This window comes from Adelges cooleyi, unplaced genomic scaffold, assembly GCF_023614345.1.
Source record: "Adelges cooleyi isolate 19-005CV unplaced genomic scaffold, UGA_ACOO_1.1 ACOO_flye_CR_arks_rails_tigmint_CR_PRNA_376, whole genome shotgun sequence".
Classification (NCBI taxonomy): Eukaryota; Metazoa; Arthropoda; class Insecta; order Hemiptera; family Adelgidae; genus Adelges; species Adelges cooleyi.
The window spans coordinates 9,666,514-9,682,563 of NW_026096053.1; the positions used below are offsets into that span (position 1 = coordinate 9,666,514).

General features: G+C 30.2%; 3 protein-coding genes across 4 annotated transcripts; 2 read left to right on the forward strand and 1 right to left on the reverse strand.

Annotated features, from left to right (window-relative positions):
- Positions 1–616: 616 nt before the first annotated feature.
- LOC126840393 (juxtaposed with another zinc finger protein 1) lies at positions 617–2,956 on the reverse strand. Its single transcript, XM_050576082.1, has 5 exons — positions 2,746–2,956; positions 1,744–1,935; positions 1,559–1,679; positions 1,373–1,501; positions 617–1,295 (listed from the first exon to the last, which is right to left on the reverse strand). The coding sequence occupies exons 1-5, from the start codon at positions 2,843–2,845 to the stop codon at positions 1,004–1,006; spliced, it is 834 nt and encodes a 277-aa protein (XP_050432039.1). The 5' UTR covers positions 2,846–2,956; the 3' UTR covers positions 617–1,003.
- Positions 2,957–5,344: 2,388 nt separating this feature from the next.
- Positions 5,345–10,274, forward strand: LOC126841129 (ATP synthase lipid-binding protein, mitochondrial). Of its 2 annotated transcripts, none has more exons than XM_050577430.1 (5): positions 5,345–5,486; positions 5,895–5,986; positions 7,572–7,691; positions 7,763–7,868; positions 8,279–9,857. In XM_050577430.1, the coding sequence occupies exons 2-5, from the start codon at positions 5,942–5,944 to the stop codon at positions 8,440–8,442; spliced, it is 435 nt and encodes a 144-aa protein (XP_050433387.1). In that variant the 5' UTR covers positions 5,345–5,486; positions 5,895–5,941; the 3' UTR covers positions 8,443–9,857. The 2 variants fall into 2 exon arrangements, with proteins under 2 accessions (XP_050433387.1, XP_050433386.1); XM_050577429.1 differs by having other exon boundaries at positions 5,346–5,486; positions 9,774–10,274.
- Positions 10,275–11,830: 1,556 nt separating this feature from the next.
- Positions 11,831–15,994, forward strand: LOC126841128 (succinate--CoA ligase [ADP-forming] subunit beta, mitochondrial). The gene is made up of 9 exons (XM_050577427.1): positions 11,831–12,093; positions 12,183–12,457; positions 12,522–12,684; positions 12,755–12,857; positions 13,952–14,116; positions 14,182–14,325; positions 14,387–14,547; positions 14,634–14,753; positions 15,072–15,994. The coding sequence occupies exons 1-9, from the start codon at positions 12,031–12,033 to the stop codon at positions 15,234–15,236; spliced, it is 1,359 nt and encodes a 452-aa protein (XP_050433384.1). The 5' UTR covers positions 11,831–12,030; the 3' UTR covers positions 15,237–15,994.
- Positions 15,995–16,050: the final 56 nt, after the last annotated feature.

The window sequence follows — 16,050 nt, forward strand, 5'->3', positions numbered from 1 at the left end:
TCCGATAAGGAAACTATTCTCAAATGATACACTACACACCAAACTGGAGATTTTTTTTATTTGATAACTAATACATTTTGTATATAGCCCGACAAATATATTTTTTATTTAATATAGTAAATAACTTAATTTACAGTATCAAATAAACGTACAATACTTATTAAAAATAAAAAAGTATGTTAATGCATTGTACCGTAACACTTTGATTACTGTTTCAGATACCAAATTAAGTTTACGATTTTATTTGTCTTCCAAATATATTGCCATTTTAAACAATTCGTTGTAAAAAAATGTATTTGATTTTATTACTTAAAGAATTTGTTTATTTGAACTGATAATTTCATTTATATATAAATAAAAATTTATATTAGAATTAAAATTAAACATGCGTTTAAATAATTTTTTTCTAATAAAACAAAGATGAAATGTGTATTATTTGAGTTTTTATTTAAATACTTTTTTTATTTTTAATAAGTATTTGAATTTGTACTTAAGTAATGTCCAGACTTGCTATACATGTTAAAAACAAAAAATGATGTAAGACAAATAAATAAATAAAGCCGATGATTTTTTAAATAATTTTATTTTAACAATATTTGATTCCTTAACAGAAAACAAGTCTTTAAAAGGTAACTTACACTATACATAGCTTGACACAAAAAAAATACATGAATGCAAGATCCTATTATACAAATTAGCCAAATTGTTCTAGGTCTAACGTAATTAGGCTATGGATTTGCAACTAAATATATTATATTTTTCTTTAAAATTTTCCGAATGGAAATTTTTCCTTTTTATTTAGTAATATTGGTGTAATAACAAAGTTTAACATTACAATATTGGTGTAATTTTTTTGGTCTATATAAAATATATTATTATAAATTTAATTGAAAGAAAGAAAAAAATCAAGCGACAAAAACATTTAATATGACGACTGACTTTAAGACTCCTGATTATTCAACTATATAGGAATATATTAACTTTTGAACCTCCCATAAAATCATTATGATTCAATTGGGGGAAATTCAACGTTGGACGGAGGAGGTTTAGTGATGACTAATGTTTTAGGGGGTAAATTAGCGTCCGCTGTTGTTCGAGGCACATGTTTCAGCGTTACTGCACGTATAGGCACCGTGTCGGGGGAAAGTGGAGTTGCTGGCACTTGAATGGTTTCGCCATTATGCATTGTCAACCACGTCATTTTTGTACCAGCATGCATACCATTAGCGTGCGATTTCAGCCCTTGAATGGATACATAACTTTTCCCACAGTGACATTTGTACTTCTTGTGGATTCTGAAATGTATATTATTTTTAATATTAAATACCTAAAGGAATTATTAATATACAAAAGTGTAACGGGGTTCACATACTTTCCATTTGTATGACCGTTCTTCACATGGTATTTTATTCCATTTACATTTTTATACCTTTTGGTACAACCAGGAACTGGACACGCAAATGGCCTAATTGGTTGTTCGGTTTTATTTTTTTGCTGAATACTAAAAACACGTTGATTAGAATACAGTTCTAATTACTTCATAACTATTTGGTCTTACTTAGAACCATTTTTGTTAGCTTCATCAATTGCATCAGACGTGGTAGACCATGAGTCACTACTGTCAGCAATATTATCGAGCCGATCTAAAGTTTCAGCTTCTCCTTTATCCGATTCATAACCTATTAAACATTGTATCATAAAAACACAATGTTCTAAGTGTTCTAATTATATTACAATAGCTACCGGTTTTCATGGGTCGAGGAAATAACAAGTCTGGGGCTGATGGTAAAATACTGGATTTTGGTTGTAAAACTGGTTCGGCTGGTGCGATTACTGTTTTGTCGGCATTCTCGCCGAAAAACCGCATTACGCAACTGAGTGGTAAACATTGCTGTTCGGTTCGATCAATCAGCTCGATTGGCTTGGGTTCGGTATCTATGTGTCAAATCCAAATGAATATTATACAAATCTAAACATCCCAAATAGTAATCAGATTAGTTAACGACAAAGTGAAATTTTAATACGTATATCTTCCAAGTGCTTCTATAGTATTCCAAGTAATCAGAACATTCATAATTACCGTAATAACTATTTAGGTAACATTCAGACACAAGAAAGGTTACTAATTACAAAGTAATAATTAAACACAGCTAACCTTACAGTGTAATAAAAAACATCTAGGAAACCTTTTGAGCTGAATAGCCGAGATATTACATTATTATTAAATAAATCTAGACACACTGATAAAATATTTTTACTATTAGGTAATTACACACTTATAAAGGCTGGACAGTGGGACAACTGTCAATTTTAAAATAGCACCATTAGATTATACGCGCAATTGTAATATACGACTAATGCCGCCCAAAGTCCAGTCGGATTACACCTTTAACGCCATGTCCCAGGCCCCGAAATGGCCAAGTATCGTTAGTATGTCGGCTAAACATTGTCAAATGAGGGGCAAATATTAAAAATCATTGTAGTCCTACATTGAGGATCTTTGGAAAACAAATTCCTAGGTACTTAAGTAGGTACCTGCGAAGGATCTAAATTTAAATCAATGTTCAATTAGGTCACTCAAGTATGACAACCTAGCGGCGGCGGTGGAGGCAGCACCCGTATTAATAGTTTAGAAAGGTCATGGTACTATCTGTTATGGACGGCGTAAAAAAAAATCTAATGCGCGCAAACCACGTTTCCTATTAGAATATCCAGCAGCCACCCTCAGGTGCGTCTAACATTTACCTATGTGATTGTCTTCAATGTGCTGTATGAGATCGTATAGGTTTTTGAAGCACAGGCCGCAGTTGTTGAATTTACATTCGTTTAACAGGAATACGGCCATTTATCCAGCAGCTGAACGAAAGTCACACAGGGCCCTGGTTGTTAACAGTATGATTATCAGCTGATCACTACTGGGCTACGCGCCCCTCCAGTCGCTGGCCGTCTGACGACCGTACAGCTGCTGTGTCCCGCACTACCGCCCCCGTTCACGTCGTCGACACGGCGCGGCCCGAACGCGTTGGTCAAAAGTCGTTTCTACGCTCGATAACAAAAAATTGTTATTGTAACAATATAACGTTATCACAGTTGTAATTATTTTGACACTAGTAATTAGTAATTACTAATAAGTAAATATATATTTTATAAACTATATAATATTATGTATATCTAATAAAAAAAAAATTGAAGCTAAAATTGATCGATGGCAACTTGATGTCTCACGTGACGTTTAAAATTCCCACGACACGGTGGAATTGGAAAAAAACTAACGGGATCGACTTAATAATATAGCATTATTGCGAAAGATGCACTTAGGGTTTACGACTAATAATTATTAATGTTGTAAACCGTCCCGACTTCTGAGCGCGAGCGCGCCGTAACTTTTTGCCATATTGATTGGAATAGCAGTTAATTTCTATTGTGGGAGGCTTTATACAGACGGAAGGGGGGGGGGGCGATCGATGGATATATAATAAATATGAAACAATGTTTTATGAACATTTTACATTAGGACGACGACTGCTATTGTAACGACCCCGGGGGGAGTGCCTGTGGATAATTATATAATATGGCTTATAACTATTCGCAGTAAGATTTATCGATTGAAGACTGAAGTGCTGTGATTGGGTTATGAAAAAATTAATTAGAATATAATATTAGATAAAATGATAGCATGTGATGATATTGAAATCGTATTATACGGCAACTATACATATTTTGAGATGTTCAATAGCAATGTCGCCATTAAACCAGTGTATCATTAATTACAACAAGTTAAAATTTTTTTAATTTATCTATTTTCGTCCAGAGAATTTGCTATTTTAAAAATCACTAAAAATTTGTTTATTATAATATAATGCTACAGATATTGAAAGACAATGTAGAATATCCCCTCTAAGTAAAAGACCTAACTATAATGACTCCGTATTCTTACATAAGCTTCTAAGCGGATCGGTAGCTGTCCTGAGCTTTTGCACCTAGTAATCTTAATTTATGCTATGTTATACATAGCCCCATCAGAAAGATTTTGAGTTTGTGTAATGAATTCTTATCAGATTTTGATTTCTTTTTTGACAATAGACTCAGTCTAAAAAGATTGTTAAATGTTTTTTAACAAATTTTACTATATTTATTGTCTATTACTTTTTTATTATTATGTTTACTTATATTATTCATTATGTTATATTATAATACTATATTATCATTTATCTGTACTATCTGCCCTCGCGGGCTTTAAAAATCTATTAAATAAAAATAATGAATCGGCAACAAGTAGTCAATACTTACCGAACTTTAAAAGATAGATAAAGTCAGTTTTTTCGAAAATGAAAACAATTGAATAGGATTAATTAAAATATATATTATTATTATCTAATAAAAATAATTATTACCGATTTATTAATACATTTAAGACATAAATATCAATTGCAGATATTCATTATTAGTGTAATTATTATTTAAGCATTTTTTTTGTTCAACAGTATTTTTTGATATGTGGTGTATTTAAAGAGACGGAGAAGGGGAGGGTCAGGGCAGTTTTTTTATTATTAGCGTTTATTAAAACTGAGCCTAAAAGTTGAAGTTTTAAATTTACTTCAACAGGAAACGCATCTAATGACTAAAGTTGAACACAAACGTACGAAAAATAAATTATTATTTCACCTTAGCCGCAGTATCTAATTTAAGTGTATGATGAATTTTGTCCGACCTTAGAATGATTAGGTTAAATAACTAATAAGTCAGTTAACTAGAATATTATGTATTCGCATCGCTTAGACGGCTTTCGTCACTGAATTCGTTCGACCGAATGGACCGAAGGTCATCGATGTATAACAAATTTATAGTGAAATAATTAAACATTTTCGGTAAACTAATAAGGGAAAAAATTTTAGATATTCATTTACATTATGATGATATTGTAATTGTCCGTTTGATAATACGCTTTCAAAAAAATTGTAATTTTTATTTAATGTAATCAAAATTATTTTTTAATTAATAATTATCCTTCTGGTAGCACACCTGGTAGACATAATAACTTTACTTAAGCCATTTTTAGTTTTTGTCTATATCAAATATAATATGTTTTAAATTATTGGAAGTGTGTGTGCGTGAAGATTTTTTTTTTTATCAAATAGGCGTTTCAACGTTCTTTTATATTAAAAAAAAATCGGTTTCACATAAAAGTTTAATGTTAAATTTTGGCGGCAATCCGGAGCTACAATCGCGGTTACCGGCCGGCACCGGAGCTTTTAGTAACCGCTACCGGTACCGCGATCAGCTGGCTGGATTTTGACTAGCGCGGTGGCGACGTTGCCGCGTCCACTGGGGCCGCGTTATCCCATTGGTCGGCCGGATCGCGGTTACCCGAGCCGCCGCAATGCCGCACGACCCGGTCACTCAGTCGCCGTGTGTATCTGTCCTGTTTGTCTATCATTCTTTCTCGTCGTTGCTTTTCCATCACCGTCTGTACGGCTCCACATTCGGTAAGTTTACCATCAATTTATTTAAGCTTGCTCGTATGTCGTTCGTTTTTGAAATTTCCTTCGATCGCTCGGTTTGTTATTAAGCCGGCAGGATTTCAACCATCGCTTAGTCAGGCTATCTGAAAACTGCTACGTTAGCTCGGCCGCGGTCCGCCATCTTTCCTATCCGGGTCACGCCTTGTATTGCTTGCCCGGCGAACTTGTCGGCTTTCCGTTCCTCTCTGGTTCATCCGCCGTCGACTCTGGCAAAGTTCCGTTTTGGCCGTCTTTGCTATTTACGACTTTTCGAGTATTCACCATTGGCCTGTAGATTCGTTTGCACGTACCCTCCCCCGTTTGCCCTTGCCAAAGGTTAAATCCACAAACACGAGGTTAATTGATTGATTTCTTGTTATTTTATAATTGCAGATTTTTAGCTAACCAGCTCAACTAACAGAAAACCACACTATACAAAAATGTATTCCTTAGCCAAAGCCGTTGCACCAGCTGTTCGCTCCGCCGTAAGTATTAGCGTTTATAATATTCTATTTGAAGATACCTACCATTCAATAGTAGTTGAATGGTAGGTATCTCGTCTATTGAGTACCTAGTTTTCTGAAATCATTGAGACCAGGTAACTAATTTGTTGTTGAGTGTAACATTTAGGGTGACATTATATGTTAAATGGGTTAAGGTGACTACAAGGGCGTTGACTTTTACAAACCAGAGAAATATTTCAAAATTTTGTCAATACCTAGGTGCTCAATATAATATGTTTTAAAGTTTGGATATACTTACAGCTCACAAAAGTTAACATCTTGCTAACCAGTTACTAAAGGAATAGCTATTTCGTAAAATGTTAACTTCTAACTTTACACAGTATATTTTCATGTAAAGTAATTTTTAATGAGTATGATTAATAATATTGATAATAATCCATTTTTCTCCTCTTAAATATATAACAATTCATAATACATTTTTATAATTTTTACATTATGTATTTAGCTCACGAGAGAATACACATACATATTTATATTTCAAAGCTATCATAAAAAACTGATATGTATTAACTGAAAATTGGGCCTATTGTATGCATTTATTTTACCATAAGCTCTATTATTAGTGTCACCTACCCATTAACACTTAACTTCTTTCTTTCATCAGTTTCACCAGTTAGTAAAGTTTTTTTATGTCACTTTTAACCTTGAGGTTATACTATTAATAACAAAGGTTATGTTCCTTTTAGTTTGACCAATTTTTCAAAAATTGTTATATAATGCAATAAATTAAGATAATTATTTGATAAGCTGATTTTTTGTATTTCTTTAAGTTGCTCTTCATGAGTATACAGAATTTCTTATTTAACTATATTAACTTTTAAAATAGAACATAAGACGTCAACATTTTTTTGTACACTAAAAGAAAAGAGTACCCAATTGAAAATCTGTACATGTTTAGCTTAGTTATAACAGTTCAAACTCAAAAAAAAATTGTTTAAAAAGTAGGTTTTTTTGTAGTTATATATAAGTTAGGTTATCTTATTCTATTTGAGTTGATCAATCTCTTTATTATAATAATGCATCTGAAATTTTCTTAACCTTTGGACGATCGCTTAGGCTTACACTTATACACAGCTTTTTTTTGAAAAAAAGCAATATCTAAATGTGTGAAACCAAGCTTGGTTAAATTGTCAGGTATCTTTAGTTAAAATAAAGAAATCTCCACTCAAGGTTAAAAACTGTATGAATGCTGCTGTGCGAGCAATGGTGAAACTTTCAAACATGCGAGCGCTCATATGTTAAAATGCCATTTATATTAAGAGTATACATATTTTATTCAGTGTTAAGAAAAAAATTAGCGATTGCTCTTGAGCGGTTAGCAGTAGGGTACTATGAGGAACTCTATCGTTAATACCAGGAAGCCAGTTTCCGTTTTAGTGTATATTGTTTAGCATAAAATATATATCAAAGTATAAGTTAGGTTAATTAGTGATTATGTCTGATAATTTGCCAGCTAACTAAATTTTTAAGCTTGAAATTTTGTTATGTTTTAATATGATATAATATAATGGATGGATGAAATAATAATTCAATTTATACCTTTTAGATCCTTTCCAACTCCAGGGCAACTTTTGCCAGGCCAGTCAGTAGCATTGTGTCGAATGGACAATGCACACAATTGCAACAAAACACACAACAAACTCCGATTGTACCCAATGGCAGTTTGGTAAAATTATTATAATATTTAAAAATGCTAGTTAATTTTAATTAAAAATTTTTAATTTTGTATTTAAATAGCTAAATTCAGTCAGAGGATTCCAAACCAGTGTTGTGTCAAGAGACATTGACTCTGCTGCCAAATTCATTGGTGCTGGAGCTGCCACCGTAGGAATTGCTGGTTCAGGTAATATTTGTTGTGGTTCTGTCTTGCTTTGCATAATTAGTCTTAACTCGATTGCTTATCATTAGCTTTACCACATTTTGTTGTTGAGTTTGCCCGACACTAGTTTTCATAAGTACAAATAAATAACATACCACTTTTGAGGCTATAACACGACGTGATTTGAGAAAAAAATACTAATATAAGTATTCCATATACATAACATTGATGTATTCAATTTTTTAATTCATATTTTAAAACATATTTAACATGTAATTATTATTCATATATTTATCATTTTAGCTAACAAAAAGTATTATTTTCAGTAAGAATTCTTGACAATTTTTTTTTAGCAAATTTTAGTTTGATTCTATGACAATGAAGTTTTTAGCTAATCAAAGTAATATCATTTGTATAATTTTTCATCCCATTAGGTGCTGGAATTGGAGTGGTTTTTGGTTGTTTAATGTTAGCTTATGCACGTAATCCGTCATTAAAGCAACAATTATTTTCATACGCAATTCTAGGATTTGCTTTGGCAGAAGCAATGGGTCTTATGTGTATAATGGTTACATTTTTGATGTTATTTGCTTTTTAATGTTTTCACTGGTTTGTATTTTATGTACTGTGTATTTTTACATTAATGGTTTTTGTTATTGCTTATTAATTGTAACTATAATATTAATAATAATAATTTACATTGTAACTTAAATTATGATAAGGTTAATATATAATGATTAAAATTACAAATTGCTTAGAGAAACTAATTTCTTTTTTCATTCCTTAGTATCCTAGTTTCTATTATTAATATATATTTACTTTGCTTTTATTCTTGTAAGTATATCCAAACCACCCTTAATCATATCCTTAATGTATTCTATCTTGTTTTAACAACTTGAATGTTATAACGATGCAACATTACTATTAATATCATTACAATTACTTTTCGTTAAATTTTTTCAAAACCCTAAATGACAAATTAATATTGTATAATTGGTGTAATTTTTGCATTGTATATAATTATAAAAAATATTTTACTGAAGTTCTATTCAACAAAAACTAATTTATTATTTACAATTTTAAATTGTATCACAAAATAAGTTCTGATAAAAAAATGATTACTCTATTTTCTGTATTTGCATTTTATGCGTTTTATAGCTTGTTACATTAAATTCTATTTACCAAGCAGATTGGTGTCATTATGCTTATATTTATAGTTTTTTTATTTACTATTTTACTCAAAATAGTTGTAAATATTAGTTTATAAATTTAATATTTATACATATTGCAAATATCATTGATTTTACTTCTGAGATAGATGTTTGTGTTTTCACCCTCATTGCTTGCTTTGTTATCACATTATTTAAGTTTGTTGCTTGCTGCTCCTCATAAGCATGGTTTGGAATTGTTTGGTTAATGGTACAAATGAAGATAAGCATACAGAAATGTAAGTTTAAATTTTACTTGGTCATTGTTAATACTTTATGTATATTATTGATGAGGTTTTCACAATAGTAAGTAGAAATAATTGTCTAAACCTTGTTAATACGTATGTAAATACAGTATGGCCCAAAGGTCGTCTCGTGTCATTTATTTCACAAGTATATAATAGTTTAATTATTTAAAAAATTGTACATTACACATTTTTGTTATGTGAAACATCTTTTTTTTTTTAAACAAGTTTCAATTAATTGATATGACATGACAATTTTGGGAACATTTAATTTAAATAAAATTGTTTTTTAATGCATTACCTTGTAATTTATGGTGCATACATGGGTTTTTATTCATTCTTCATTGGATGTTTAGGTATTTTTTTACCTGATGATTCTAATTAATCATGTACACTATAATGCTATTGATAAATATTATGTTTTGTAAGTGTAAATTTCGAAGTAGAACTAATTTGTTTATTTTACATGTTATCAGGTGCTGGAATTGGAACAGTATTCGGTTCTCTAATCATTGGTTACGCACGTAATCCATCATTGAAACAACAGCTTTTCTCCTATGCCATTCTTGGATTCGCCTTGTCAGAAGCTATGGGTCTCTTCTGTCTTATGATGGCGTTCTTACTGTTGTTCGCTTTCTAAGTTGTCTCATATTGTCGTCTTTCGTTATTCGTTATAAGAAAAAAAAAACATCCAATATTATAAAACCAATAATTATAAAAATTGCTGTTCAAAATTGGCACGACCGGAAGAATCGCGAAAGACTGTCGTCTGTGAAATACACATAGGGAACTTACCTGTTATATTAATAGATAATAATAAAAGTAATTTTAAGAGACAACACGCGACGGGTGTTTGCAGCCTCATATTGTAGACTTAAAAAACGCCTAGGTCGAATGATTATTATTTGTATGGTTTTTCCAAATATGTTTTTCACAGATGTATAAATAGAATAAATACTTATTGTAGAATCCATTTATTTATTCCTTTTTTTTATTATTAACGCCATTTATTTAGAATCTGTTGGTGAATTTGTCGCAATTTTAAAACAACCAACTAAATTTCAGCTGTTATCAAATTTGGCTTTAGGTACCAATGTTAAATGTTTTCTATGAAACGTAATATAAATAAAACATTTGAAATTATGTTAAGTGTTTTAGTATTTTTACTTGTTCAAACGATAATAATTCTTATTTAATATATATATATAGAGTAAAAAAAGTAAAAAAAAATCGTGCACTACAGCAAATACACTATTTTCTGCAGCATGCAAAACAATAGTTCAATGTTGTTCATATGAAAAAACAAAGCCGTTGATCTATATATATATATATTATACATTTTGATTTTAAACTATACACCCTCTTAATTTGGAAAAAAAACTAGTAATAATTATGTACATATTTAATGACGTTTTGATTAATTTGTTTATGATAGGAGATACTCGTTTTATAAAAGATTTATGGTAGTTAACTGGTAATAATATGATATAGATTTATTTATTAGAGGCTTTTTTCAATTATTTGACATACTACAATGAAGCTGGCACAAAGGTCAAAGGATATTCGTTTGTGTCTACGATATGTTAATTAGTGATGGGTATTCGGATTTTCACAAAAAAACGCTATTTAAGTAAGCCGCTTTAAAAACTTAAGTATTAAAGTTTATTACAATGTAAAGCTGTATACCTAAGTAAAAAATTGTTTTCAAGAATATTTTTAAATTTCGGATTAAGCGTTTTTTTTTCATTAAAACATGTTATTTAAGTTTATAGCTTTATATTGTAATAATATTTAATTTTTGATACGATTTTTAAGTGACAAAAATAGTATTTTTTTAATCCGGATTTTCAGATTCCTCTTACTAATTTGTATAATGTAGAGGATGTATTGAGAATAACGATTTAAAATTGCGTAATTCTCATGAGTAAATAAATAATTGGTTACCTATATTATGTCATTAACAAAGAACAAGTGTAATTTGTTGTAAAATAGTTACTCGGGGAATTATAAATAAAATATAATTTAAATAGTCATCAGTTTTTTTTCACGGGCTTTTAAAGTTACAATAAAACAATAACTTTAATATTAGACATTTTTTAAAATTAATATATTATGAATTTGTGATGAATTATTATCACGTGAACTGACCTATCCGGGTAATTTGCGACAAGTCGGCAGATAAAATTCAGATTATAATTATTTACATAATATATTGTTTCATGCATATAATAATAATTAAGTTTATCGTGCTATAAATGATACTAATTAAAAATATAATAAACGATTACTATACACGTCCCCCTTGCTAGACGCGAGACAATTATCCGTTTATAAAGTAATATGTTTGTTTTAGCGTTGAATTTTTTTTATAACATTCCTATTTTGGCGATTGTTTATTATTATACACAATTTAGCCTTACAAACTTCAATCAGTTCATGACCTGTTTACTTGTATATCCCACTCTCAAGTTGGCCAAGTCTATGTGCAACTGTTTCAGCGTTGGCAATGTTTTAATATCTTGGTAACTGGTGGCTCGCACTGCAGCTGGTGCCGTCAGCAGTGGTTTCTTATCATTAGTGACAGTGTTAGGCCAATCAATGTGAAAATCTTTTTCTTTTTTTATCAACTTTGGACTTTGAAGGGCAAGGAGCGAGGCAATTTTCTCCAAACGATTAATAACAAGTCAATATTTGACTGATTACTTTTTAACTGTCGATACCTGTCTGAAGAAAATGAGCAACTTAGTTACCAAGAGTTCGTACGTTTTGGAAACTTTAGGCAAAACCAGTCCGAAGGTGAGTACCGTATCGAAAGTCGCTTTGCTCGTATAGGTATATCTGAAAAAACTATTTATTACAGTCGCCACCATTTATTTTGTCCACAGTTGTTTGCCGCCTCTTTACAAGCGAGTCCGCATTGGAGAGTCAGTCAACCACGTCGTCATCTCAATGTGCACGAACACGTTAGCTACTCGCTTTTGAAAGGTGCTGGCATACCGGTACCCAAATTTGGAGTAGCGAAAACCAGCCAAGAGGCAGCCGATTTGGTAAGCAACTTGGGCCTGACCGATATTGCCATCAAAGCCCAAGTTTTAGCCGGTGGACGTGGTTTAGGTCATTTTAAAAATGGATTTAAAGGCGGGGTGAAAATGGTCGAAACGTACGTTTTACAAACACGCAGTTATTTCATTAATAATGATTTTAATAGATGTTGTGATTTTTAGAGCTGAAGAAGCTGAAAAGGTATCCAGTCAGATGATAGGCGATTATTTGATTACTAAACAAACTGGAGAAAAAGGTCTTATTTGTAATGCCGTAATGGTGGCTGACCGTGTTTATGCAAGGAAAGAATATTATTTCGCTGTTATGATGGAGAGAGCTTTTGGGGTAAAAATATAATGATTTAAACAAAAACTTTTATTGTGGTATAATATACTTTATCATGCTAATTTTATAGGGTCCTGTTTTAATAGCCTCTTCTCAAGGTGGTGTAAATATTGAAAAAGTTGCAGCAGAAAACCCTGAGGCTTTATTTTATATGCCAATAGATATTACGCAAGGTAATTAATTTTTTTTAGTTTCAAATCTCAGCTAGAGCCATGACGTATATAAGTTAAGTTCATAGTGGCTCCAAATGAGTTGTTTTGTGATGTATCGTGTATTATGCTCTTGAACGTTGATTATTTTTTAAAACTGTGACCTAATGTAAGTGAGTACTGTAAGTACTCGACCTTCAAATTGTTTTTTTTGTTCTTTTTGTGATTTGTAGCAAGCACCACAATTATTATATTAAAATGTCATATAATTCGAAACTTTATACTTGGCCTTATGTTGGAGTTGAACTTCCTATCAAATATGCATTCGCATGTGTGAATGACGTTTTAAGCGTATCGCATTTCCGGCAAAGATTAAAACAACTTTATTAAAGGGTAGCTTTTAAAATTGTCTTAATTAATTGATTTTTATCAAATTAAATTATTAATTATGTAACACGGAAATAATTGAGTTCTTAAAATTTAAACCCAATTTTAAAATACTTATAAAACAATATTATTACATACTCTTTATAACTGTACTCGTTGATTATTCAGATTACGCACTTTGGTTTTCACTTCTAAAACTATTATGCACTGACATCGGTACAACATTAAACTGCTTATATTTATTAAAGGTTTTGTTTTAAGAATAAACATTAAATTTATTGATGGTTACACTGCTTAAGGGTCTAAGCGTCATTTTTCTTTATTTTCAGGAGACGGTTTTTTGGTGATTTTTAAAATCCTATTTATGAGCAGAAAGCAGTAGTTGTTTTTATCACTGATATCAAATTTAAATTGTTAGTTAAATAATGGTCACGGCTGTTTTTACGAATGCGCATTGGATAAAGCATATTTTTCTCTATCTGAAAATTGAGCAAAATTGCTTAGACCAAAAGTGTTGCATAGACTTTTTGCCGTGTAATTATCGATATATATATATATATTTTTTTTTTACGATCTGTTAGGTCAGTTGGACAACTCTTGCTCTACTAGAGACAAGAGTTGCCATCCTGGAGAAGTGGGGATAACTATCAGTATAAAATAATTCATGTAAATTCTTAAAATTATAATATGATGACTTTTTAAGAGAAACTTGTTATTTTGTTTGTTTGTAGGTATATCCAAAGATGTAGCCTTGGACGTTGTTACCAAAGTAGGATTGACAAAGCAAAAAGAAGAAACGGCCGATATTATATTGAAATTATATGATCTGTTCATCCAGAAAGATGCACTTCTAATCGAAGTCAATCCTTACGCTGAAAGCATTTCTTCGGGAGGATGTAATTAAATACGAAATAGTATTTTTTATAAATTTTACCTCGTTTAATTAATATTATTTTGTTAGATTTCTGTTTGGATGCTAAATTTCGTTTTGATGACAATGCTGAATTTAGACAAAAAGATTTGTTTGAATTGCGTGATAGGACTCAAGAAGACGAAAAAGAAGTGGAAGCTTCAAAGTTCAATTTGAACTACATTGCTCTTGATGGTTAGTGAAGTTCCCTTGTTAACTTTAATTTTTATTAATTGTTTATGCCGTTTTAAAATAGGAACTATTGGTTGTCTGGTGAATGGTGCTGGTTTAGCGATGGCAACTATGGATATTATTAATTTACATGGTGGAAACCCGGCAAACTTTTTAGATGTCGGAGGTGGTGCTACTGCTACCCAAGTAAAAGAAGCCTTCAAAATCATCACTTCTGATCCTAAGGTATCAAAAATGTCTAAATTACTTATTCGACATTACCTATGAAATTGAGATATATTTTCATTGGGTTTTTTTTTTTATTAAAACAGGTGTGTGCTATTATGGTAAATATTTTTGGAGGCATAATGAGATGTGATATTATTGCTGAAGGAATTATAGCTGCAGCTCAAGAGCTAAACCTTACCGTGCCGATCATTTGCCGTTTACAAGTAAATAGAATATCATACACAATTTTTTTATGCAATGTCAACAATTAAAATTATTAATATTTTTATTATTACCCTACTAAAAAATATTTTGAACCATTGAAACATGATTCGTTTTAAAAATGATGTTTAGTAAATAAAAAAAATAAAAAAATATAAGAAAAAAATTTAGTGATGTAAAATTTTTTTTTATGCATAATTTGAATGAAATAATTTTTACCATTATACTTAATATTATTTTCAAAAAAAATTTATTTTGAAAAAAATGTAAGAAACTAAAAGATAAGATGCATTAAATTTGTTGTATGTTTAAATTTATAGGGCACTATGGTGGATGAAGCAAAATTGTTAATCGCTCGATCTGGTATGAAAATCTTACCAGTAGATAATCTTGATGAAGCAGCCCGTTTAGCTGTAAAATTATCTGAAATTGTGAATTTGGCTCGTGAACAACATTTAGGTGTAAACTTTGAAATGCCTATTTAAGTAGTTGTAGACGTATATATATATATAAAAAAAAGAACACTATTGTTAAAATATATATAGTATTTGTATCCCTTAAATTTCCCAAAGTATTACTCACTGTAGACTATATATTCATATCTTCATGCTATACTTTTATATCAAAATACCATTTTTTTTTTAATATTATTTTTCATTTTTCATTATGTGACATTTTTAAATTAAATGCTTTCAATATTACTATTTGTTATTTTTTTAACTCTTCCACTGAAATGTAATGCACAAACTTCTAAATTTCTTGGTTAGTTACCTGTATTAAATATATTTTAATTATGTTTGGTTAATTTAATAAATTTACTCTTGGCCAGTCACAAATTGGTTAAACAACAAAAAAATTCCTATCTGTACATTTTTTTTATTTACACAATGAATAAATTAAAAAATAAGTTTAGTAAAGATAAGTGTAAAGTGCGTATGATATAAAAAATTGTTTTGACGGTGAGTTTCTGTGTGTTGTGTCGCCTATGTATTTAAGAAATGTAACATTTATTTTAACTTACTTATTTATTCGATTAAAGCTAGTCTTGCTTTGTTTTGTATTTTCTTTTTTTTTCATTAATATTTACGGCTGTACTTATACATCATAGTAAACCATTATTTAATAACAATACTAATAGTTTTAATAATAATATAATATTATTATTGTTATTGATACTTCATAAATTGTTGTAATTTTTCATATTTGTTATTATAAAATAAATTATAGTATAACTCTAATTTGATTTATTCTGTAATCTTGTTTTTTTTTTTAAGCTTACAGAATTTTATTTTGTACCCA